Consider the following 23,208-nt stretch of genomic DNA (forward strand, 5'->3'; position numbering starts at 1 on the left):
TCTATCAGGATCTAAGCCTATCTGTGTAATTGATCCATTTTAAAAAAAGAAGATAAAATTTTATATATTTTCATATACTATACAATTTGAAGTATGAGTGGTATTATCTGTAGTTTATGAATACTGCATATTATTTTACACACAGCTGTTTACTATGTAAATTTTTACAAATCCTTATTAATTTTTCCCTTTGCACATAGAATGAAAGAATTGTTTATTGTTTATCATAATGATATTTCACTTGGGCTGTTTTTCCGTCAGGAATTTACTCAATTCAGAGGTCAGAAACGCGGCGTTTGAGGACACTGGTTTGAAGGGAAATAGATGCTTCAAGGAAACACCCAGCATCTGAAAAGGGTGTATTCCCCACACCGGCCGCAACATCACATAATTTCTTTAAGCTTCTATCCAATCCTCTTTCTTCACACCACATCCTAATCTTCCCACGTGCTCAATTAAATCCCCTATATATGTCCCTCACCTCCCAATTCCCCACCCCTCACTTGAAAAACAAAATTCCCCAAACACACCACTATACTCTGCTTCTCTCTTCTCTCACTCCATCTCCGGCTCCCTCTTCATGGAGAATATCGGCGAAGAGTATAGGCATTACTGGGAAACCAACAGGTTCCTTCAAACCGAGGAGCTCGACAGGTAAATTCATTCTAATCATTTCATCTATGCGCACAATTGATCTGCAGATTCAAATTATTCGGATTCTGATTCTATTTCCTGACCTGGCAGTTGGGGATGGGATGAGGCCTTCTCCGGTTACTATGATTCCAGCTCCCCCGACGGCGGTGCCTCCTCCGCCGCATCCAAGAACATTGTGTCCGAGCGGAACCGCCGCAAGAAGCTCAACGAGAGGCTCTTCGCTCTCAGAGCCGTCGTCCCAAACATCAGCAAGGTAGCATCAAATTTCAAATTCGAGTAGATTTATTATTAACATTAGTCTGGAGATGGTCGATGAGGACTGAGGAGTGACCGTTTCATTTGACATGAGCAGATGGACAAGGCTTCCATAATTAAGGACGCAATCGATTACATCCAGCGCTTGCACGAACAAGAGAGGAGTATTGAGTCGGAGATATCAGAGCTTGAATCTGGGAAGCAGATGAAGCAGAACTCGAGCGATATCGATTACGAGCAAGACCTCCCTGTCCTGCTCAGGTCCAAGAAGAAGAAAACAGAGCAGCAGCTTTACGATTCTGTTATCAGTTCAAGGAATTGCCCGATCGAAGTACTTGAGGTGATCATTAAATTACCAATTAATGAATTAAATGGAAATCCCCACCCTCTCTCTCTCTTCTATTATTGAAATTATAAAATTGGCGAGTTTCCCTTTATTTTTTTTTTATTACACCCCCTTTAACACGCGGGTTTGGATTCGATGTGATGCGGAACAGCTAAAGGTAACGTACATGGGAGAGAAGACGATTGTGGTGAGTTTGACGTGTAGCAAGAGGACAAACACAATGGTGAAACTGTGCGAAGTGTTCGAATCGCTGAAGCTGAAGATTGTTACGGCCAACATAACTTGTTTCTCGGGCAGGCTTGTGAAGACAGTCTTTGTCGAGGTCAGTTTTCCATCCCCTTTATTCTATGCAAGTTAATTACCACATCAAGATGCCACCGCTTTATTCTCTTCATAAATACATAATTAAAAAACTGATAAGATCAGATTTAAGACGTTGGGTTGGGGCCTACCTGGGATGAAATTGATGGGTTTTGGAAAAAGGGAAAGTGGAGAGGCATTAGTGCATATTAATATTTTAAGGGGAGTGATAAGGCTGTAAATTTCCAGGGGTTTGCGAATACAAAGAGACAGTGAAGAAAGTGAGTTGGAGAGGGCCCGTATGCAATATATCAGGGATTAATTAATTAAAGCTTTTAATAAAGGTGAATCTTGCGGTCTCTCCTGTCGTGGAGCCATGAGGTGTCCCTCGCAAGACGGATAACTCGTTGCTCTGTTCCACCCTAACTTCCCAAGTCCTACTCAAGTCCACTGAAATAGTCTAGTCCATGTGTTTTAAGATTATATGTCTAAATATCAGTGAGCAATATTCCACTGAATTGTCTAGTCCATGTGTTTTAAGATTATATGTCTAAATATCAGTGAGCAATAGAAATATTCACATTGATTACGTTTTTACCTTAGGTCCACCGCAAACGTAACTATTCATTAGGTTTTTACCCAAGTCTCAAGAATTCTCTGAGAACGTCACATGGTAAAATTTTGATTGGATTGGGTTATTTTAGGTTGAACCAAAGTAGTTCAAAATCTAACCAAACTAAAAGACTCAACCTGAACTTGAAGAGGCCGAACTCAATTCAATTACACTGGTTGCCTTCTTGATGAATTGGGTTTGATTTTGCGCACTCCCCTATCATGTGCGGCAATTTTGGAAAATGATGTAAATTCGACCTCAAAACAGAAACACTACCTTTGACTTGAAAACTGGATCTGCAGCGTGACCGCAAGAACAAGATGTCCCACGAGCGGCAAAAGTGTTTAGGCCGCTTAAAACATATTTAGCTCGTGTGAGAAAGAAAAGGGGAAAATCCAAATCTGGAGCACGAGTCAAGCCAAGGTGCTAACCAGAAACTTCCCAAAGATTCCCAAACGAGGTTGATGCGCCGAAGGGGACAAAATCAAACTTTAAGAAACCAACAAAACACAGAATTTAAAACGTGATTGTTATTGGGAAAATACCACGCCGGCGTCAATTCAATTCCCCATCACAATTCACAACCATAACAATTGGACCCCCCACATGGTCCTTGTGAATTTTAAATCGCACGCGGTTTCGATCACATCCACTCACGCCAAGATAACACAGCACGCCCACATATTCACCCTCTGCTATTTCGGACCTCTTTAATTGGATTCCTCGTGGGCCCTCTCCTACTCGGCTGCTCCAATGAATCTTAGCCCTTCACTCCCATGCGGTATTCCCACACGGATCCTAACTGAACGGTCCTTATTTTGACTCATCAATACACAACATAAGCCCAACTGCTTCCTTTTTCTTTTGAAAAAATCAGTTTACCTTTTTAAGTACCACGCCGATCTCTTAAATTTTATTTTTATATTTTAATAATCATTTTTAATCAAAAATTTATTTATTTCATTTGGTTTCCCTTTAAAAATAAAAATTATATATTTTTTTATATTTATAGATTTAATTTTTCAATAGAAAGCTTTTTAACCAACCAATTGAAAATTCACCCTTTTAATCCCAATTGAAAATTAAGCTCTATCTATGTGTATGTGTTTATTATTTTGAAAATGGAAATTATAAAAGGCCATTTCACATCCACCGCACTATTATGGGGTGTCGTTTAGCTTGTGCCGTCTAGTCATGTTGCTTTTTAATTCCCTTTTGTTAAAAAACCTTTTTATCACGGTTCTCGTTTTTTATGAGGGAAAAATATAGCGTTGAGAATAAAAATAAAGGAAAATATTTTTAAAAAAAACAAAAAGAGAATCTTCTCCCCAAATAACTCCTGCCACGTATTTCTTTATCCGCGCAGCGTGGTCGTGGACTGTAGAGAACCTCAATAGGGTGATAAACTGTAACACCCACCATCTTTTGCCCCACAACAAAAATTCCAGAGCAAAAAACGTGTCTGAAAATAATTTTTCGAAGTCAAACAAAATTGGCAGTCCCATTCATTTAACCAAATTAGAAGAGACAAAAATAGTTCTGGATGTTATGCCAAAAAAAAAAATAGTTCCGGATGCTATTCGAGTAACAGCATGATATCTATGTTTTTTTTTATTGGTTTTATTAATAACTTATATAAGTTTTATATTACATGATTCATTCGTTATCACTAACAATGTTGATTGATATTGATATGGATAGTTTTGAGTAATTAATTTTGTTTGAAAATTTAGTCAGTAGGAACCTCAAACTTATTTTATTTACATAGAAGCCTCTTTTTATAACATTATTTTGTTCAAAATCAAGTGAGATATATACTCATATTGGAAAATCATCTTCATTCTTATGGAAATCTACTTAACATGCATATGTCTTGCTCTTGGAATTTGGAGCTGATGAGTCAGGAACGAGGGTAAATTGTTTAATTTATTTTTTTTAGATTTAGTAAATATTCAAAACATAATTTTTTTTGTTAATATTAGAAAGATCACTCCTATCTCAATTTAATCCTCTCTCAATATTTAGATCCCACATGAATTTTAACCGACTAGAGAGTCCAGCACATGCTATTTTATGGTGAAAAATTTAATTGAAGAAAATGTTTACAGATTAAATTGAGATTTAAGAAGTATTATTTTCCAGTTTATTATTAGATGCCCTCTTGTTGCTACACACACACACACATCCTGTTTATTATGTACTGTAAACTTGATAAGCTTACTCCAAAGTCTCTCTTGAACTTGGCCCTCTTTATTTTAAGATGCATTATTCTGTGCTATCATTTTGTGTTTTTAACCAACAAAGATATATATATATATTTTCTGCCATTTATTTAAGCGGGGGGGGGGGCTCCTAAAGTCAAAACTATAAATCGTCATGAATGAACTAATGAATCAGCTAGCTAGTAGTCACATCAAATTAACTATAGCAAGATTATTCAAGCCGAAAGAAAATTTGTTTTATTGTAACTGAGAGTCCTTGTCAATGATACTGATTGGAAAGGAAAGTTGAACAATCCAATAGAATCTGAAAGTAACGGGGAAATATGATATGTAATTGTCTTTGATTTATCACCAACTGACAGAAGTGGTCGAGTACAATGCCAGATTCAGGCATATTCATGTTTACACAGAAATTTGCAAAATGCATCTAAACAAGCACCTCAGACTGAAAGGTCTAAGTAGGGAGTTACGTACGCTACTGAACCACGCTTTGTCGTGTTGCTTTTGTTTCTTTCAGGCAGACGAAGAAGAGAAAGATCTCTTGGAGATAAAAATCCAAACGGCCATTGCAGCTCTTAATGATCCCGATAGCCCTATGAGCATCTAATCGATCGATGATGAACTTCAGAGAGAACAAGTTGGGGTTTTCTTTCTTTCTTTCTTCGTCGTTTCACTCTACGTTTTCATCGTGGGAGAGTCGCTGATCTTGTTTTCTTAGAAAGCTTGGGTTTGTCTTCTGCTTTATGTACTAAAACCTAGAAGTTGTAAGTTTGATGTTTGATGCAATAAAGTTGCATTTCATGTTAGTTCTCGCACTAGAATTTCTACAGCACTGATCTAATTCGAACTGTTTGATTAAGGAGGCTGAGAGAAGTTTAGTGAAACTAGAGATCCTTCATTGAATCACAAAATTTTGACTAGGAAAATTTCCTAATTAACTTATTCTAGGACAGATTTGGCTTACAATATCCCCCAATAAATGAAGGATCTTTCATCCCTTAACACTCAGGGATATGTAGTCACTGTTGCTCTGACTCGTAAACCAGCAACAGCAAATAAAAAGCATGACAAAAGAAAATCAACAAAAGCTAAAATGCATTAGCAAAGGAAATAAACAACAGGAGCAAGAGATCTTAGGTTTTGACATATCATCCGCCAAGTGCATGGCTGCTGCTTCTTCAGTCATGGAAGGAGAACATGGTTCAACAAAGTCTCCAACAATACACGCACAAACTCACCATCCATAGTAAGAGGAACGAGTTCTATCCCAACACTTGACGGAACCCAAATCAGATCACCCAATTTTACAAAGAAAGGCAACCAAAAGCAGTCAACATTCGCTTGAACCCACGGTTCATCTTCGCCAGCTTCCAATGATAGAACCAACAATATAATTCAGCACATCAAAGTCCCTCACCCACTCCTTTCACCTCCGTCAATGGCAACTAAGCAGCTAAAATGGACCGCCGACCAGAGATAAACAGAAGAGTCCAAACCCTACAAATTTAGATCCTTAGCCGCTCAGGAGATTCATACCGCATAGAGAAACGACTTGGATGAGTAGAGTATCAGCACCAGTTTTATTCTTTTTTCCCCCCATACAGCAGATGCCCCAGCATTTTTACATTTCTTTCTAAAATATTGTACTGGTGGGCTTATTAAGACAACACAGGGGGGGGGGGGAACAAGGGGCTAAATGTAAACCCACTTTGTATTGGGTGGGCTTTACCTGGCCCATTTTAAAGCAAACATACTGTAAGCCCAAGAATGCTCAACCCAATCTCGAGCCGCTTTCCAGTTTTCTCCCTCTTTCGTTCTCTTGCTTGCTTGTCCCTCCCAAGTCCTGATCCCTGCTCGTGTCTCTGTTGAGGCACCCCTCTCCTCTCGCATGGATTCGCTGCTAGCGAACTACGCGTCTTCTGACGATGAAGAGCAAGAGCAACCTCAGATACCAATCCCTTCCTCTTCATCTAAACCTAACTCTGAGCATGCTGAGTCAACGTCTTCAAACACCCGCTCCTTCTTCTCGTCTCTTCCTCAACCCAAATCTTCTTCCCTCATTCAATCCCTTCCTCAACCTAAGCAATCCTCTAGTTCCAGGAATGCTATAAGCGGTGAAGATGACTCGGAAACTCGCTCCGGAAGCATCGCTAAATCTTCCTCTATTTTCTCGTCTCTTCCTCAACCCAAAAGCAGCTCAAGTAATCCGTCGTCTGCGGCACCATCAACGATGAATAAAGATATCGATGCTTATGAGGTAGATTCAATAAGCACTTATCAATCTAGTGGGCGTACTTCCCTTTTCTCTTCCCTCCCTAAACCTAAATCCCAAATCGAGCCAGAACCCGCTCCTAGGGTTTCTGCCTCTGGCCCCAGTACCAAAAAAGTTATTCAATTCCGGCCTCCCATAATTCATTTGAAGAAATCTAGCGAAGTGGATGACGACGATGACGATGACGATGAGGAACGTAAAGCAGAAAACGAGAGAAAGAAGATGGAGTCTACGCCTCAAACCTCGTCGGTGAAGTCTTTCTTATCCACTATTCCGGCTCCCCGAAATTCGGCTACATTGGGCGTTCAAGCATCATCTGGTTCAGGCCGACGGTCAATAATTGAAACGGATGCACAGGCATCGAACGCTGATGGTTCTGCGTCGGAGAATAACGTTAACGCTGATCAAAATGAAGGGAATTATGCAAGTTATGAGAGTTATAGCAACTACCAATATGGTACCGACCAAAATCCGGGGTACTATATGGATAGTAGTAGTTATGGCAACTATAGTTCGGGTATTGATCAGAATGTGGGTTGTCAGCTGGAGGCTAGGACTGCTAATACGGTCCCCCCTGCGTCATACTATGTAAATAATGATGCACATGCAAATTATAATGCCTATGGTGATGACGGACAATATGGAAATAACTGGGCTGATGGGTACGGGGCACAAGTGCCTGATATATCTGGCATGAGGGACAACGGGGTGAAAGTGTCTGGGAAGCGTGGAAGGAGTGAGATTCCCTCGGAAATTATCGAGGTGAAGCAAGAAGAGTTAATTAAGAATCGGCCAAGAGAGGACCAGGTCAAGCTAACAGGGATAGCATTCGGACCTTCTTATCAGGTATTGTTCGCTGGTGTTTCTGTGTTTTGACCGTCAAAATTCAATTCATGGTTTTTGCAAATTAAACTTTGACCAACAGTCAGGGGGGTTCGGGCTGTCAGCTTTAGTTGGATAGTAGTCAGGCTCCGTTAGTTAGTTGTTTCCCTCAGCATTTCCATTTCTATTTGATGTGAAAGTATGATCAAATAGTGATTGGAGTATCTGTTAAAGGCAAATTCTGTTGGATTTCTTGTCCCGAATGAAAACTGAGCCATGCGAATTTGCGGTGGGAATGCTACTGGACCATTGGGTTGATTAATTTAGAATTTAATGAGGAGTAATCAATAGCAGTGTTCAGCCTAGGGAGATTTATAATACTTCATTGGGTTATGTTTTTTTACTTGGTATACATATTGCTGAATCAAATAGTTACCTCTTTAGTTAACCCAAAAAAATAAAATAAAACCAGAGATACCCTTTGTTATGTTTCTATGAAAAGAAATATTCATTGTTCTTCCGTCTTGTGTGATAATTTTCTTTTGGATGCATGTTTAGCAGTAACAGAATTATGATTTTATGTTGGTATCAGTCTGCTATGTATATGATTTATTCACCATGGAGCTTCGTCTAAATTTGAGATTTATTGTATGTCAGATTTACCTCTTCATTTTCATACTAGGATAAGACTTGATTGCCATGTCATATTCAAAGGACAATTTACCCCCTTCCTTGGAATGTATATATGCTACCTCTGGTTCAGGGGCGTGTAGCTTGCCACTCTCATGTCTAGGTTGGTTCATGACGAGAATGATGCGTGTTGGGGGTAGGTCGATCCGATCTAATTCATGTGAACAATGTCCATAGAACACGATGACATAGTAAAGAAAGCAAATTGCACCAAATGGAATTTATGTCATTTAGTTAGCATTAAAGATTATTCTGTTGACCCCTCTGTCCGCTTGCAGCCTGTTTCAGCAAAGGGGAAGCCTTCGAAGCTGCATAGGAGGAAGCATCAAATAGGCTCTCTGTTCTTCGATATGAAACAAAAAGAATCAGAACTTGCTGAGCGGCGTGCGAAGGGCATGCTCACAAAAGCTGAAACACAAGCCAAATATGGCTGGTGATCTTGGGATTCTTTTTTGTTGTAACTTCATACCGAAAACCATGACATCCTTGCAGCGTATATATTGCCCTTTTCTTAATGGCCAAACCGTATCTCTCTCTCAAAGCCATGTTCTTTTACTAGACTCCGTAAAGGGGAGGGATTTTTTCTTGTTTGGGTAATGTTTGTCATTGTTATTTAATAGATTTTTCTTAATTTCTTAGAGATATGATAGTAATTATTTATTCATAAAAATTACTTTTTCAGTTTTATTATCTGTATCAAGCTAGTTTGTCCTGGCTCCGACCTACGAGGTTCAAGTTTGGTAGTAGGCTGGTCATCTTATGCGTGAGCATCATTTATCACCTTTTCCTCTGGTGAGCATCTATAACTAAAATCGTTGTAACGAGGATTAGAGACAGATATCACATGGCTGAATCTTTCAGCACTAGGCAAACAAATGACAATTTGAAAATGTACAAATCAAGGAGTTACTGAAACCTATGAAACTGGTTTTCTCTTTCTATTTAGGGGATGTTTGGCATAATACACCTTCATGTCGTAAAATCAGAGTTTAGTTTTAAATCTCAGTTGCCTACAAACAAATTTGGAAAGAATACTTTTAAAAATAAATATTAATTATACTTAAAAATTTATGTTAGGAAAATGAAAATTATGATTTATAATTTTATATTTAAGATGGAAGGAAGTAATTTTTTTATTTAAAAATTTTTTCTAGATCACAGAGAATCTAGAAGATTTACCCTCTCTCTCCCCTTTCACTATCTAGACTTCCAGAACAACAAATGCAACGGGGCAATTATTTTCAATTGTTTAATTGTCTTTTTTAACTAGACTGACTTTCAAGATCTCAATGCCAAGAGAGCAATACACCAAAAACTATTAATTTATCTTCTCATTCTGAGAGAACAAAATACAATTGTTTAGATCCAGTACAAAGCATATAAAATTTTTATGCCATTTCAGAAGATGCGTGCGCCAGATAGAGTGTTCCAATTCGCGTTCGATGATGGTACGTGTTAACTAGCAACCATCATCCTCTCAAACTAGTAACAACTTACCATTGAGGAAGAGAAGTCCAGATGTGAGGGTTGCAAAGGAAAAGACAGATAACAAGATTAGAAAGTGAATAATTTGGCAGGAAACCTTTGGTACCTATATACAGAAAGGAAGCAATACCTAGCATTCCAACGAGACGATGCTCTACCAATCCTTAAGCAGCTCATTAGCAACATCCTTATAGCTGACTTTCTTTTCCTTGTAGGCTCAGCTTTGGATTGTTCAGGTGGCTTATCATCTTTGACATTATCATTCTTTGTTTCAACAACTTCCTGGGGCTTATCATCTTTAACGTTATCATTCTTTGTTTCATCAATTTCCTCTGTCGCAAGGCTAGGAAACATGTCAAAAAGCATCGCCTGTATTGGATCAGCCATAACCTGTTCAGCCCTACTGTTTTGGCCATTATGTTGCTCAGTCATTTCAATTTCGGGGACAGAATGTTCTTCATGTTCAACGTCCTTCAAATCCTCTTGCTTAACTGCATCGTCTAGTTTTGATGGCTGAGGATTTTGTGATGTCACAGTCTCAGTGACTTCTGCGCCATTATGAGAGTCAAGACTGAATCCTCTCGAGACAATCTCACCTTCATATGGTTTTTCATCATGAGAACCACTTTCATCTGTTTCGTAGTCACATATTTTTGCAGGTCTTTTTCCAATACGTGCTCGTGATCGATGAGTTTGGTTGCCGGCTGTTTTAACCATTTTACTGCCACCTCTGCCTACAGGTCTTCCTCGTTTCCTCTTGCCACTCTTCTCCAGGGATACCAAACTTTCCTCCATAGGTTTTGCACTTCTCAGCTGATGACTTCCCTTTAAAGAGACAAGTGTCGAATTTCGGTCCTCTACATTATCTCCACCACAATAACCATCTAAAGCCAAGTCATGTTTGCTGAAACAGTCGGGACAAAACCATCACGTTAATCAGCTTCTGCATTTATATTGAAAGGTATTGAATTAACAAAGCTAAATTCCTTAGAGCAGCATGTGATGGCTAAAATACCAAGGTCTATCAGTGGACCTTTTAAGTGAAGTAGCAAAAGAAAATGTTTTTAATCCAAAAGAAACTAAGAATGTCCGCTTGATCATTATTCCACTGGCATATCAAACTCGCAACTATTAGCATCGGTAAAATCATTGTCAAATTCAGCGTATTCATGCCAGTAGCTTCTCAAAAAATTTTCTTTTCTCAAACCACAAGTCTCAGACATCTGGATTATCATCTATAAATTTTAACTCACCACTCTTCAGTAGTTAGTTCTTCTATTCCGCTGGGCTTTAATGTATATGTTTGTTCTGGTAATCTTTGGCCTTGTTCCAAACAATCTTCAAGCCACCGGGATCCAACAACATGCAACCTCTTGCTTGAAAGAAATTTTCCTTCAAATGGAGTGAAACTATACGCAGTTGAAAATCCACCCACCCCCGGGAAGGAGGGGGAAAAGAACAAATGCAAGGTTAGTTTTCCCGCAAGAGGAACCTCTAGTGCAAACCACGTAAAAAAAAAAGAAGTCACATAATATCATTAGGAATAAAATGATTCTAAGTCAGGATGACAAGATAGACTCATGAAAAGCCACGATGACACAGCCAGCAGACGCAATGGTTAACAAGATGACAGACAAGTAGCTAACCTTGTCAACATTCCTTTAAAGTCAACATTATATCCTGGAACTGACAAGGCCACAAGGTGGGTAGCAGAAGTGGGATTATCAGTGACTTTGCCGCCGCTCATGAGAACTTCAGACCGCAATCTCCTCAGAGAAAGCCCCAACAGAACTTCCCAATCTCCTTTCCTTCATGAAAAATGTTAAATAATCAGAAAGCTTTTTAGCAAGACAGAAAAATAACCATCATAACCTAAATTGTAAATATTTATATGGAAAGGTAAATAATTAGATTATCTTACGAAGGTGGGAAAAAAGTGGGGAAATAAATGGAGCATCCTTGAAAGTGAAACCACTTATCCTTCGGGCAGTACTTTTTCCTGTAATAGTCGATAGTGCTAATGTCTTTCTTTGATCTGGGAATATTGCTCAAGAGCTAGAGGAGAAACGAAAGAGAGTTAAAGTACAATTACATAGGTATATGATTGAGGTTGATTTTATTTATTTAAGAAAAAACAAAGACATACCAGTCAAGCAATTAAGACGTATAAAGGCCATCTTCTTACATCAAAAGGTCCATACAAAAGGAAATTGAGGTGCTACTTCTTTCAAAAAGCTCATTACATTATGAAAACCAGCCCCAAACGTGCTAAAATCAAAGGGATAAGAGGCATAAAAAAATTCCGACTTAGTTGGGAAAAGTATACCACATTTCACCAGACAAACTTGACCTTCACCTCCAACTTTCATGTGACTTTTTTCCTAACAGGGCTGAGACTTCTTGAAAGGGGAATAGCTCCCCATTCTATTAGAGATAATAGGCATGACCGTAATAAAAAAATAGGCTAAAAAGTAATAGATTAGGGCAAAATCCACTCTCCCCCTCTCATTTTGACATGCAAAGCACCACAGAAGTCAAGATAAATCTATCCAGCCCAGAGTAATTATCAAATGAACTTGGATTCTCTCCTCTGTTTGGCCCTTGTGCTTCCATGTTTAGCATACAGAGTACAGCACTCTGACCATTTGAGAAGAGAAAAATAGCTAGTATTACCTGCTTGATGTCCGCACGGTCAAGATTCAAGTAGTATGAGTCTGAGAACTCATCAATTTCTTCATGTAACTTCTTCTTTGTGAGTTCAGAAAGGAAAAGGAAGTACCTTGTAAACAAGACCATTGAAAGGAATACCCGTCAGAACTGCTTTTAATGAAGCTAAATAAGTCAAGATTCAATGACCCTACTCACTTTGGCTGCAAGGGAACAAGCTTCTTTTGCGAGCAGCAATCTAACACCCAACTATAATGAATGACATCACCATGACGTTTTGCAGCTTCAAATTTAAAACCTGCCAGAAGACCCTTCGTTATATATTTGGGAAACAGAACTAGGCCCTTTTGCATGCCTGCACTCTCATGAAATTGCACGCATGCACATAAAAAGGACGAAAGATGAAGAGCGAGGGGCAGAGTGAGAGAGGGGGAGTACCCTTGCTATCTGCTGCAACACAATGGGTGACTGAATTGTTCAAGTTCATCGAGAAAGTGCCCCCATTCTCAGCAATCATCTTATGCAAGGAATCAAGAGAATGAGATGGAGGCACGTTGACAAAATCTGTATCTGTCAAGGAAAATTTTATTGCACCCTCAGGACTTTTCAATTCACCTGGCTTCTCGGCCATGCAGCAGAGGTACTGTACTGTACCAATAGAGAGAGAGAGAGAGAGAGAAGAAGGGACCACGGCTGGATAGGTCCAATCAGCCCCCACTTCTCTCTTCTCTCTCCTCGTAGCACCTTGGCTGCACAGCAAGGAAGAGAAGCTGTTCTTTTCAATCCAGTTAGGACCTAGGACAACTGATTTGGAGGATTATTACCTAAAGCTCTTAAAATGTCTTCAACATGACATATTTTTTCTTGGTGACAACATAGCATTTTCATAAATGGAAATGTCTTTCCTACTATTTTTACCACAGCAAAAATACATTCTATTTTGATAAATATTAACTTGGAACAAAATGTTTTCTAGGACACGTCACAAAAAAACAAGACGGTCAGCAATCTTGTGAACAAATCATAAGTAACTTGCTAGGCTCTCGGGGATACAAAACATCATATTCGACAATATTAATGAGCCCCCCTTAACATTGGAAACATCAGTCTGAATTAAATGAGAAGGGACAACAGACATGTTTTTCGTCCCTTCCCCTTTAGAGGATTTCACGCGTTTTGATTTACTGTATTGCATGCTGCCATACTCTGTGCTCGCCTTTGTTGTGCCATTGCCGGAATGCACTAATTCTATAAATGCTGCAGAAACAGAAGAGAGGAAAAAAGATCTAAGGTTTACAATGTCCATCAGATTGACATCAACACAAGCTATTTAACAAATTTTAAGGAATAAAGAATTTAATTAGAGAAGACTAAATCTGTTATAGTGAACATGAATGGTGCCTACTATTAAGAAGTAGTTGATAAATTTTACTTACATTGCACATCAAGACATTCATACCAGGGTTTGTCATATCTCACCCTGTCAATCCGAGGAAATCTCAGACTGTAAGGTGCAGCAAATACCTGCGAATCCAACCATTCAAATGAAATCTGCAATTTAGAAGACAAGGAAATATAACCTGGAGCTTTGCAGTTACCAAAACACGACATCTGACACACCTCAGATTCTATAGTTCGAATGTCACTAGTTATAGAGAGAATTATTGATCTGCATGAGACAGGTAAATATTGATCACAATTGAAAGTGAAAGCATTATTCACTATAGACATCAAGATGAATATATTTACTTGTCAGGGCTCTCGATCCACACATCAGGCCGTTCTTTTGAATGGTTAGTGACTTGATAAAAACTTGGTGGCCTCTTCCTTGGGTATTCATACTTCCTATCAGGGGGGAAAAAACCGCTATAGTATGAAGAAAATTAATCAATCACACTTCCAATCTTCAACAAGATTTCATTTAAACACAGGATACCAGACAAGCTCCATGAACAAGCAAATCTGACCTAGTAGTACTTTGGAACATCACGTAAATGTCTATAGCCCATTTTTAGCTGCATTCTTCTCAAATTTCAAGGAAAAGGATCATGGGATTAGCCGTCATAAATTTCATTGGCCTCATTAGACATTTTGTTAGAAATAAAGGCAGTAGTATGGGATGCATGAATCTCATATTAATTAGTATAGAATGCTCTATGGGCTAATCAAGTAGGTTGGTTCTGCCACCTAATTTGCTAGCTTTTCGGAGGAGGTACCTCATCCCACTTAATCAACACATATGAGTTACCTGAAATATGGTTTCAGTTTGGTTACTAGGGCATCAAGCTCATCATCAGAAAGTCCAGTACCAACTCTACAAAATGAGATAAATCTGCAACGAAAAGAAACACATGATTTTAGCTATCTATAGATCATTATGCACAAAATACATAAAAACTATCTCAGTGATTCATTAATAAAAGCAGAAGAATGTAATGTGGATAATTCTTCTTGCGGTTCACTTAAGCATAGTTTACTTAATTTCAAGGTATTTGTCTTAGTTAAAAATGAGTAGAGATTCAAGCTCTGATATGTTTAGATGGTCCTAGAAAATAACAACTGGCAATAACTATCCCCATGCAGCAGATCTAATATGTTCGAAACAACTGATATAAAGACGAGAAATGGTGACCAGGAAAAACTAGTTAAAAGTTGCACAGAAGTACATTGCATTAATAATTTTTTTTAAAAAAAAAAACTTACCGCTTGGGGTGCGCACCAGGGGAGGGACGCTCTGCTAGTCCCACCAAGAATTGAGCAACCTGAAATGAGAAGCGCACCCCTATAACTTCTGTGCAGGAAAAAAAAAGCTTAAAAATGAGCTGATAGGGATAAATGACTAAACCTCCCCTCCTCTTCGTCCAGAGCCGTAATAGCCACCTTCACAAAGTCAAAACAACACATGCAAATTAGCAATGACAAAAATAGGACTCTAGAATGCATAGAAGACGAGAAAGTAAACTGTATACCTATGATAAGTGCATCCAGATCAGACCCAGCACGTATATACTCTGGCTTCAATTTCATCCACTTTCCACTACGGTCGCTGGGTTCCCATTTGGAACCAAGGTCTTTCAGAACAATTCCCTCATCTCTAAATGGAGGAGAAAACAAAGCACTTTACAAGAAGCATATGTAATTGTGTGTGCTTTTTAAGGTAAAACCAGAGAATAAATTAAAGCTATCCACATCAGACTATTCTTCAGAAGCTAACCATATTAAACAACACAAAAAAACTGCCATTAACTTCAGATCTCTACAGCTTGAATTTATACTACAAGAACAGGTTACCCATGAAATATGCTTACACAGGGACATAACACAGAAGATAACGATATTATAATCCAAAATTAAAGTTACATAGCATAATTTGCAGGCTGAAGAAACTCCACCAACTAGTCTAGTATATCTTTATTGTTTTATAATGATGACGATGATGATGATGATGATTCAAAAATAACAAGAAGTTGTGTCCTATTAACGTTTGCTGTGTGAAAAAAATGGTTTAAGTACAGATAAACTCCCAAGATAAAGATAAATTGCAGGGAAATCCAACGATATCTATCTTCCTTATCCATATAATGAAACTTGAACAATACGTGAATCAGAGCATTAATCTCTGAATTCCTTCAAATTCAAACGTAGAACATTTATCTCATTGCTCATGCTCCACAATCCTAATTACCCAACCAACCACAAATTATCACCATCCCCTATGATTCAAAAAGTGATCAACCCCTCAATAACCCAAATTCAGTTCTTCTAAGGGGTGTTTGGATGAAACCAAACCATAGATTGGAGAATAGCTTCTGGAGAATAGATTTTGTGAAAAAATGATTCTGATAAAGTGAGAGTGTTTAGATAGTTGTTATTAAAAGTACTTTTTATATATGCAAATTACTAAAAAAAGCATAAGTTAATATGATAATTACATAAAAGATAGATTTTATAATATATTTTAATTTGAAGGACTAAAATTGTTAATAATATATTTTTTACCAACATAATAATATATAAGATAATGTAATTAATAAATAATTAATGTGTATATATATTTATAAAATATAAATTAAATATATTTATAGAAAAATAATTGAGGAGTGTTAAAGTCATATTATCATTGATCCCGGATCTGTTCTGACAGGTACAATCATACTCTCCAATTTGAGCCAGAAGCAAAATGAATTCATTTCTTCTAAAACCATGGTTTTTGGCCCAAAACTGCAGTTTGCCGATTTTTCCCCCTGTTTGGCAAATTTTTGACCATGGTTTTGGCCATTTGCCAAACAGGCCCTAAGTATCTAAATACCCTACCCGTCATGCAATATTTCCAGCAACCAAGCAGTTACATGTTAGATGTCAAGGCTTTCTAAACTCTCCTACTTCACACTGGCTACAATCAAGTCATCAAGGAAAACTGGGATTTTGAGAAGAAATAACACAACGAACTTCAAACTTCCACATATAGTCTAAGATGCAAAGGAGAACGTGGCTTTTTGCTACCTATTCTCAATAGTTTCTTTGAAAAATCTCTCAACTTCATCCACATTACGAGCAATAAATGACCAACAAGGTTCCCCTGCATAACATCATGGGTGAGAGACCAGATCTATACGAAAGCACACAGCTAAGTCATACGTTAATGTGTGCTATATGTTAATTGTTATGTCACCGCATAATCAGTAGAGCATTTGAAAATTTGTAAAATATGTAAACCAGGCAGTTATGTTTTATGGATGACTCAATTTATATATATATCCAATGTACACTTGTACAGTTACTGACATGAAGAGGTGGAAAAACCGTCGCTCAAAACACAAAATGAAGAGCTGGAAAAACAATCTGAAAGAATCTTACCAGATGGACAATTAGAGTTGAGGCCACCATTAGGTATTAAAATTTCCAAACTACCCTTCAAGGGCTTCACAACTTTACAGAGAAGCTCGTGTCTTTCCTTCAAAGTCTGGTGTATTACACTTGTATCTCCAACATAAAGGATATCAAACGCAACGTCTAGCCATGCTTAAGTCAAGGAATACAGATATGAAATAGAATGATTGAATCAGTTATTGCATAAGCAAATTCCCGTATCATGCAACTTTTTTTTTTTTTGGGCCAGCATATCATGGAAAATTAGATAACCATTCTTCCACTGACACCCAACCCACAAAAGCTCCCTTAAAGGCTGAATTCGATGGTTGTGAGCCCATCTAGTGCAAGGATACAACATAACTGCACCAGGGAGAAAATTTAAAACTGAGCAAAGTTAAACTTCAACTATCAATTTCAGCCAAAATAAAAATGACAAAATTCAAAAACGAAAACCTGTCTATCACTATCAAGCCCATCCCTTGCCGCCTTTGCTGCAGAAGACAGAAAATTTGTAAGAGAAAATGCTATGGAAAATAAAAGCTATAAGATGAAAAGGTATGAAAAAGTTTGACTAAGCCAGACAAGTACCGATTTCCTGATTAGAACCAAATTCAGCAAAACGGTTCAAGGATTTATCCCAAACCAACATTTCACCATCAAGAATACACCTAAACAAATCCATGAAGCAAGGATAAATTTAAAAACATAAGCTAATCAAACAAACCGTATGTTATCTCCTCACATTTGAATGACTGACATTATGTTAAGAGTGATTCAAAAATTAGCGTTTAATGTACTCATGTGTAAGCTTTTGTTCTTTTACTCTCTCTCAGGAGGGAAAATTACAAGTGGATAAGCTTCCCTACAAAGAAAAAAACAAATAGACCAAAAAAAAAAAATCGCATGTTCTATTGAGTTGAGATCCAGTATTATATATCTTTTTCTGATGCATTTTTTGCTGTGCCTTGACAGAAAATGAGACAAAGTGTGCATTCCTGGAATGCCTTCTTGATGTGTAATGGAAACCTACGCAAGCATGGGGAACCACTCTTACAAACAAACTCATAAAGGGAAGAACCATGAAACTTGCGTGGCTACAAAATTGTTTACAACAGTCCAATGTGGGTCTCCAATATGTAGGGTTTAATGCCTTGTAATTGTGATGTTTAGTTTAGTAGAATTAGCATACATGCACAAAGAAGAGATAAAAAAACATAGGGAAATGAAAACAGATAAACAAATTTAGTGAAGAAAACAGAAACTTGACATAAATATCTACCTGTCGACAAGAATATTTTGTAATATAATGTCTGACATCCCATGTTGATATTCTGAATGGTCAAGAAAGTTCCTGCAACAGTGAATCGGTCAATTTAACAATGACGCATAAGCGCACACATCCCTACTAAGAAAACAAGTTAAATGAAATAAAATCACCAGAACAATACAACATTTTCTGAGAAGACCCAAGCGAATGGGAAAAAATGGGGGAAATTCAAAGATCATAGCACGACTGTCACAAGGTATCTCTTGAAACAAATAAAAGAATCGAATAATTTATCAATAAAACCTATGACTTTAAAGAGAGAAAGGAGCAGAAAAAGAGTGTAAGGGGGCACAAATCCTCCCCTGCATAAAGTACAAATTTGGAACAACGAAAATCAGGTTTAGATTTGTGTGAGCATGCAGCATGAACTTGCCTTGAGAAGAAATGTATATTTGTCCCATTTTTATGAATTTGGATTCGATCACCATCAAACTTGCACTCGACAACAACTTCCTTCCCATGAAGCTAAAATGAGGAGAGGCATTAGACATCATATGTAAACACATTTCAAGCAAACAAGTAGAGTGTTATATAATTATAAATAATAGGATAGGTAGGGTTAGTTATAAAAATAGTCGTTAGGGACTATCCCTATTGTCTATAATTAAGTACCCACACCCAAACATGTACATTACGCATTGAGTAATCTGATTGCACGATTCAATCTTTCTCCTCAGTTTCCCTCTTTTTCTCTTGGTTTTTCTCTCATTTCCCTCCTGTCTCCCTCTTTCTCTCTCATTCGTAATTATAATTCTGTAACATAGATCTTTGAGATAATCATGCATTTTCATACATCACGCCATTTGACATAGTTATCATATTAGCTTCTCTGTTTGTGGTAAAAGCCACCTTAGACCAAAGAATGCATAATGTTAGCAGATAATCTACAGCAACATGATGGTTATGGCCAATTGATGTCATAGAATAAGAAACACAAGGAAATAGTAAAGATGTTTTGCAGTAATTGCAATTTTGGATCAAGATAATCCACGGGGCAGCCCAATGACCTCTCTCTACCTTTTCTACGTATTGTAGAATGGTAGTCAACATTACTTACATATGGCGGCGATAATATAAGAATTTCATTATATCTTCCGTCGTAATGGGAACCCATAGTTTCCTTCGCATACCATATGTATTGTGGGAAACGGTTGAAAGGCCTAATAAAACAAACCTTTTTCCACGCTTCTGTTGCACTAGCAACTCTCTTTGCTAGTTGAGGACGCACAGCTTTTCCAACTTCAATATCCTGAAGACAAGGGACAAAATTTTTTTGACTTTTTAGCTGTTGTGTTCCAATACATATTTGCAGGACAATTTAGGTAAACAGTTTCAACGAACAATGACGCCAAAAAAATCCATTTAGATTATTTATTCTGAAATCTAAGAAAACAGAAAAATTGTCTGGATAGTTGGTCCCCAAAAAAAATTTAAAACTAAAAAATATTTTTGAAAAAATGCTCATGGGAGTCATGGCGGAAATGAATATTAAGAGGGCTGAAAGTAATGTGGTCCGTATTTACTAGAATTCCATCTAGAAACCTTCTAATTACTATAATGTTATCATTTTTAAAAAAAAGTTCTGAAAAAACAAGTTTAGTTCTAAATAACTCTAAAAAAATTCCCAAACATGCTTTACTGATTTTGAAAAAAAAAACATATAAAAGTGCTTTAAAAATAAGCAAAAAGGCTCTTAAATTTTTAAAACCATTTACATAAAAGCATGTCCAAGTAGCAGCGTGCATACAACAAACCCCTCCCAAAAAAAAAGAAAAAAGAAAAAAGAAAAAAAAAACAGGGAAAAAACTTTGAAAGAATGACAATACAGTCTTCAGTACATACAAGCTCAATGATATTTGGCCAAAAAAGTTTACTAAATCAGCTAAAAAATAAATTCAGAATAGCAAAATGGCCAAGGCTTGACATGCATGCACGTTCCTGATAGTCTGTCAATTGTTTGATCTCAAATTTACTTTTATTTGAAATGTAACAAGAGCACATACACATATATATTAGGAAAGGTAAGATTTCCAGAGAACATTTCAAAATCACAGCCTACTTGTCTCTTATGACGTTGATTCCGATCCTTTAGCTTTTCACAAACTAATTTCAAGTCACAAGTTACATTAAACAAGTCTTCAGCATCCGGATGGAATTCATGGAAAATGCTCTTTTCACTAATTCCAAGCTTTAGATCTGCATGAGGATTTTAAATCGTGTCAAAAACATTCTATAAAAGATGATTCTCCCGCATAAGAGAAACATACCTTTGAGTATTATCATGACAATCCACTTCATTTCCTGTGCATTTGTCTTTTGAATAAGTGTAGAAAGAACTGAAGTCTTCTCAGCCCTGTAACAATGGTCAAGCCACAGGAGAACCACGTTGAAAAATTTAACATCATTAATGAGAAGACGGCCTTAGAATCAGAAAAATGTTATCATTTTATAAACTTAAAATAGGGAAACATGTTAGAGGCATAAGCATGGGGCAAGATCTTCAAGTTAAACGTTCTGTGAGATTTACTATGCATGAAGCTTTATAAAATAGGGAAAACAATAAGATATAATTTTAAACTAGCAACTAGCATCATGGCCAGCAACAATATAAAACATTGCGCAATTCCATCAGCAACATGTCAAGAAACTACACATTCTGCTTGGGGGGAAAACTGCTTAGGTGGAACCTCCAATAAATGGCTCTACCCCTTCTTTACCATCACTAAGTAAACTCTGATCACCTAAATCAAACTGAAAGTCAAAAGACATTCCCAACAACGAAGACACTAACAAAATTGAACGTTTCATTTCATGACTAGTTGCCACTTCAAGATTCAGCAGAGAGAAAGATTATGGGGAAGGAAACATTTTCTTTTCGTTCTGCATCTTTTTCAAGTGGATGGGGGATGTAAGGGGAGGGAAGAAAGTTTCATGCTATGCCTATTTTCTTGAGGCCCATTAATCCTTCTTTCCCATCAACTGGTCCTTTACCAGGCAATTACATAGTATAACATGTGATACGCATCATTAATCAATTTTGATGAACTATGATACCATTAGCTTCCAAAAATCAATGGACTAAGAAAAGATATTTAGCAATGACTAAAACCCAGTTAGCAGTCACAGATAATGATGAAGTATAGAAATAATCAAATGGTATAACCTGCTTTCACTTGAAGCTAGTTTATCAAGCAGCTCGTTTAACTCCCTTATTGTCAATCTACCAGATGCCAAACCTTGCCTACGCTGCAGCACCTGTCTCTCAAAGAAGAATACGACATTGGAAACATATTACTGTTATTATTATTTTCCTCTTTCATTTATTCACATTAATAAACGATCTTTTCTTTTTGGTAAAAATATCAAAACTCTTAAATGCAAGTCCAATAACATGATGGTGCATAATTCATAGCATAAACTGCAAACTACCTATATCTCTCATATTATTTTGATACCTATACTTGAACCCCCATCCAATATAACAACCCAAAATACTTAGACTGTAACAAAAGACTCGTCATCATTGAAACAATAGGCATAATTCATGTATAGATATCCAGTGACTAACAATCAGAAACTATGGAAGCCACTGACTCGAAGGCAAAAAATAAATATCGAGTGAATACCACCCGAGAACCTGAGGTATAGCGCAAACTTCAACGTGGAGAAGCCACAGGTTCCGATAACAGAAAAGTAATTCCATGAAGGATTAATCTCGTGAGGTGCAACACTTCAGCTCAAACCTTACATTAAAAAAATTTGCAGTTCAACTATCGGCGAATTGAGATCATAAACCTCGAAGTAAATATTCGAGTGAAGAGCTTCAATTCATGAACAGAAAGGAGGACAACAGTAAACTGCATATCGTCAATTGAACGATACGAAACCATCACGGTACCACAAACAAAACTTAAACAAGTAAAAAGAAAAGGGGGAACAGAACCTCAGCAGCGACAAGAGCGAAATTTCCGGCATTGGCACCAGTCTTTGCACCGCCTTTGCGCCAATTGATGAGGCGTAAAGCGTCCTCGGACTCCCTGGACATCCCAAGAGCGTCAATGAGGGAGGTAGCGAGAACCGACTCCTTGAGGCCATAGGAGCCTCGCTCTCGGTCGAGGTTGGGAAGAATCAACCGAATAGCACCGAAATAATTTCTGTCAGTGCAGAAGGTATCAAGAAATTTGCGGAACTTGGAGCGCTTCTTAGCGGACGACTTGCTTCTCTGAGTCCATGTAAAGAGGCTGCAGAGAACGCTGAACTCGGTCTGGTCCGTCATTGGCACAAAAACAATCGTACTCAGTTGAATCAACTTTGGTAGAGCTTGAAATGCTTGGGTTTTATACAGAATCGGTTGTGTCGGGACGGGGGTCTTCAACTGAACGAGGAAGCGCCAAGGTTCTCCACGCTTAGAGTGGGACAGGGAACAGTGTAATTTAGTTCTAAACATAATATTTTAATTTGTTTTATTTTTATATTTATTTATTTATCTTTAAAATAGTCCTTGTGAGTTATAATAATAGTAGTTCTAATTAATACACTTGATTAGTAAGAATAATTTAGAAAAGACAATATTTATTTATTTTAATTAATTTAATTAATTTTTTTAATCTACTCAAATTAGTCAACTAATTCTTATATTAAGGACCTGAGGTACTACTAACTACTGAGAAACCAAAATACTCC

The 23,208-nt window shown here is 37.5% G+C and overlaps 3 protein-coding genes across 6 annotated transcripts; 2 read left to right on the forward strand and 1 right to left on the reverse strand.

Annotated features, from left to right (window-relative positions):
* The first annotated feature begins 490 nt into the window (after positions 1 to 490).
* On the forward strand, positions 491 to 5,196 carry LOC114711180 (transcription factor bHLH35). Its single transcript, XM_028895538.1, has 5 exons — positions 491 to 654; positions 745 to 907; positions 1,007 to 1,249; positions 1,407 to 1,577; positions 4,908 to 5,196. The coding sequence occupies exons 1-5, from the start codon at positions 581 to 583 to the stop codon at positions 4,995 to 4,997; spliced, it is 741 nt and encodes a 246-aa protein (XP_028751371.1). The 5' UTR covers positions 491 to 580; the 3' UTR covers positions 4,998 to 5,196.
* Positions 5,197 to 6,223: 1,027 nt separating this feature from the next.
* On the forward strand, positions 6,224 to 8,844 carry LOC114711229 (proline-rich protein PRCC). Its single transcript, XM_028895598.1, has 2 exons — positions 6,224 to 7,508; positions 8,453 to 8,844. The coding sequence occupies exons 1-2, from the start codon at positions 6,279 to 6,281 to the stop codon at positions 8,609 to 8,611; spliced, it is 1,389 nt and encodes a 462-aa protein (XP_028751431.1). The 5' UTR covers positions 6,224 to 6,278; the 3' UTR covers positions 8,612 to 8,844.
* A 630-nt stretch (positions 8,845 to 9,474) lies between these two features.
* Positions 9,475 to 22,881, reverse strand: LOC114711212 (DNA ligase 4). 4 transcript variants are annotated; one of them, XM_028895579.1, is made up of 28 exons: positions 22,469 to 22,881; positions 21,689 to 21,780; positions 20,793 to 20,878; positions 20,585 to 20,721; positions 19,700 to 19,774; positions 18,899 to 18,990; positions 18,478 to 18,549; positions 17,787 to 17,866; positions 17,652 to 17,689; positions 17,552 to 17,558; positions 17,184 to 17,339; positions 16,830 to 16,905; positions 15,296 to 15,420; positions 15,172 to 15,206; positions 15,030 to 15,088; positions 14,575 to 14,658; positions 14,076 to 14,171; positions 13,947 to 13,995; positions 13,763 to 13,850; positions 13,380 to 13,583; positions 12,765 to 12,890; positions 12,525 to 12,624; positions 12,333 to 12,438; positions 11,581 to 11,714; positions 11,306 to 11,467; positions 10,913 to 11,068; positions 9,790 to 10,563; positions 9,475 to 9,656 (listed from the first exon to the last, which is right to left on the reverse strand). In XM_028895579.1, the coding sequence occupies exons 1-28, from the start codon at positions 22,799 to 22,801 to the stop codon at positions 9,644 to 9,646; spliced, it is 3,555 nt and encodes a 1,184-aa protein (XP_028751412.1). In that variant the 5' UTR covers positions 22,802 to 22,881; the 3' UTR covers positions 9,475 to 9,643. The 4 variants fall into 4 exon arrangements, with proteins under 4 accessions (XP_028751412.1, XP_028751414.1, XP_028751411.1 ...); XM_028895581.1 differs by having other exon boundaries at positions 9,475 to 9,666; XM_028895578.1 differs by having other exon boundaries at positions 9,475 to 10,563.
* Positions 22,882 to 23,208: the final 327 nt, after the last annotated feature.

The sequence above is a fragment of the Neltuma alba genome, unplaced genomic scaffold, assembly GCF_004799145.2.
Source record: "Neltuma alba isolate B1F8T4 unplaced genomic scaffold, ASM479914v2 tig00011283_pilon, whole genome shotgun sequence".
NCBI classification, from domain to species: domain Eukaryota; kingdom Viridiplantae; phylum Streptophyta; class Magnoliopsida; order Fabales; family Fabaceae; genus Neltuma; species Neltuma alba.

What these genes read in the sequence shown, in the direction of transcription:
- LOC114711180 (XM_028895538.1), top strand. Translation starts at nt 581, where the DNA reads ATGGAGAATATCGGCGAAGAGTATAGGCATTACTGGGAAACCAACAGG. An exon ending in CAAACCGAGGAGCTCGACAG is followed by an intron (nt 655 to 744) that starts GTAAATTCATTC and finishes CTGACCTGGCAG; the next exon opens with TTGGGGATGGGATGAGGCCT. An exon ending in TGAAGACAGTCTTTGTCGAG is followed by an intron (nt 1,578 to 4,907) that starts GTCAGTTTTCCA and finishes TGTTTCTTTCAG; the next exon opens with GCAGACGAAGAAGAGAAAGA.
- LOC114711229 (XM_028895598.1), top strand. Translation starts at nt 6,279, where the DNA reads ATGGATTCGCTGCTAGCGAACTACGCGTCTTCTGACGATGAAGAGCAA. An exon ending in CATTCGGACCTTCTTATCAG is followed by an intron (nt 7,509 to 8,452) that starts GTATTGTTCGCT and finishes GTCCGCTTGCAG; the next exon opens with CCTGTTTCAGCAAAGGGGAA.
- LOC114711212 (XM_028895578.1), bottom strand. Translation starts at nt 22,801, where the DNA reads ATGACGGACCAGACCGAGTTCAGCGTTCTCTGCAGCCTCTTTACATGG. An exon ending in CAAAATATTCTTGTCGACAG is followed by an intron (nt 17,867 to 18,477) that starts GTAGATATTTAT and finishes GGATTTGTTTAG; the next exon opens with GTGTATTCTTGATGGTGAAA. An exon ending in TGTTGCAGCAGATAGCAAGG is followed by an intron (nt 12,625 to 12,764) that starts GTACTCCCCCTC and finishes GTCTTCTGGCAG; the next exon opens with GTTTTAAATTTGAAGCTGCA.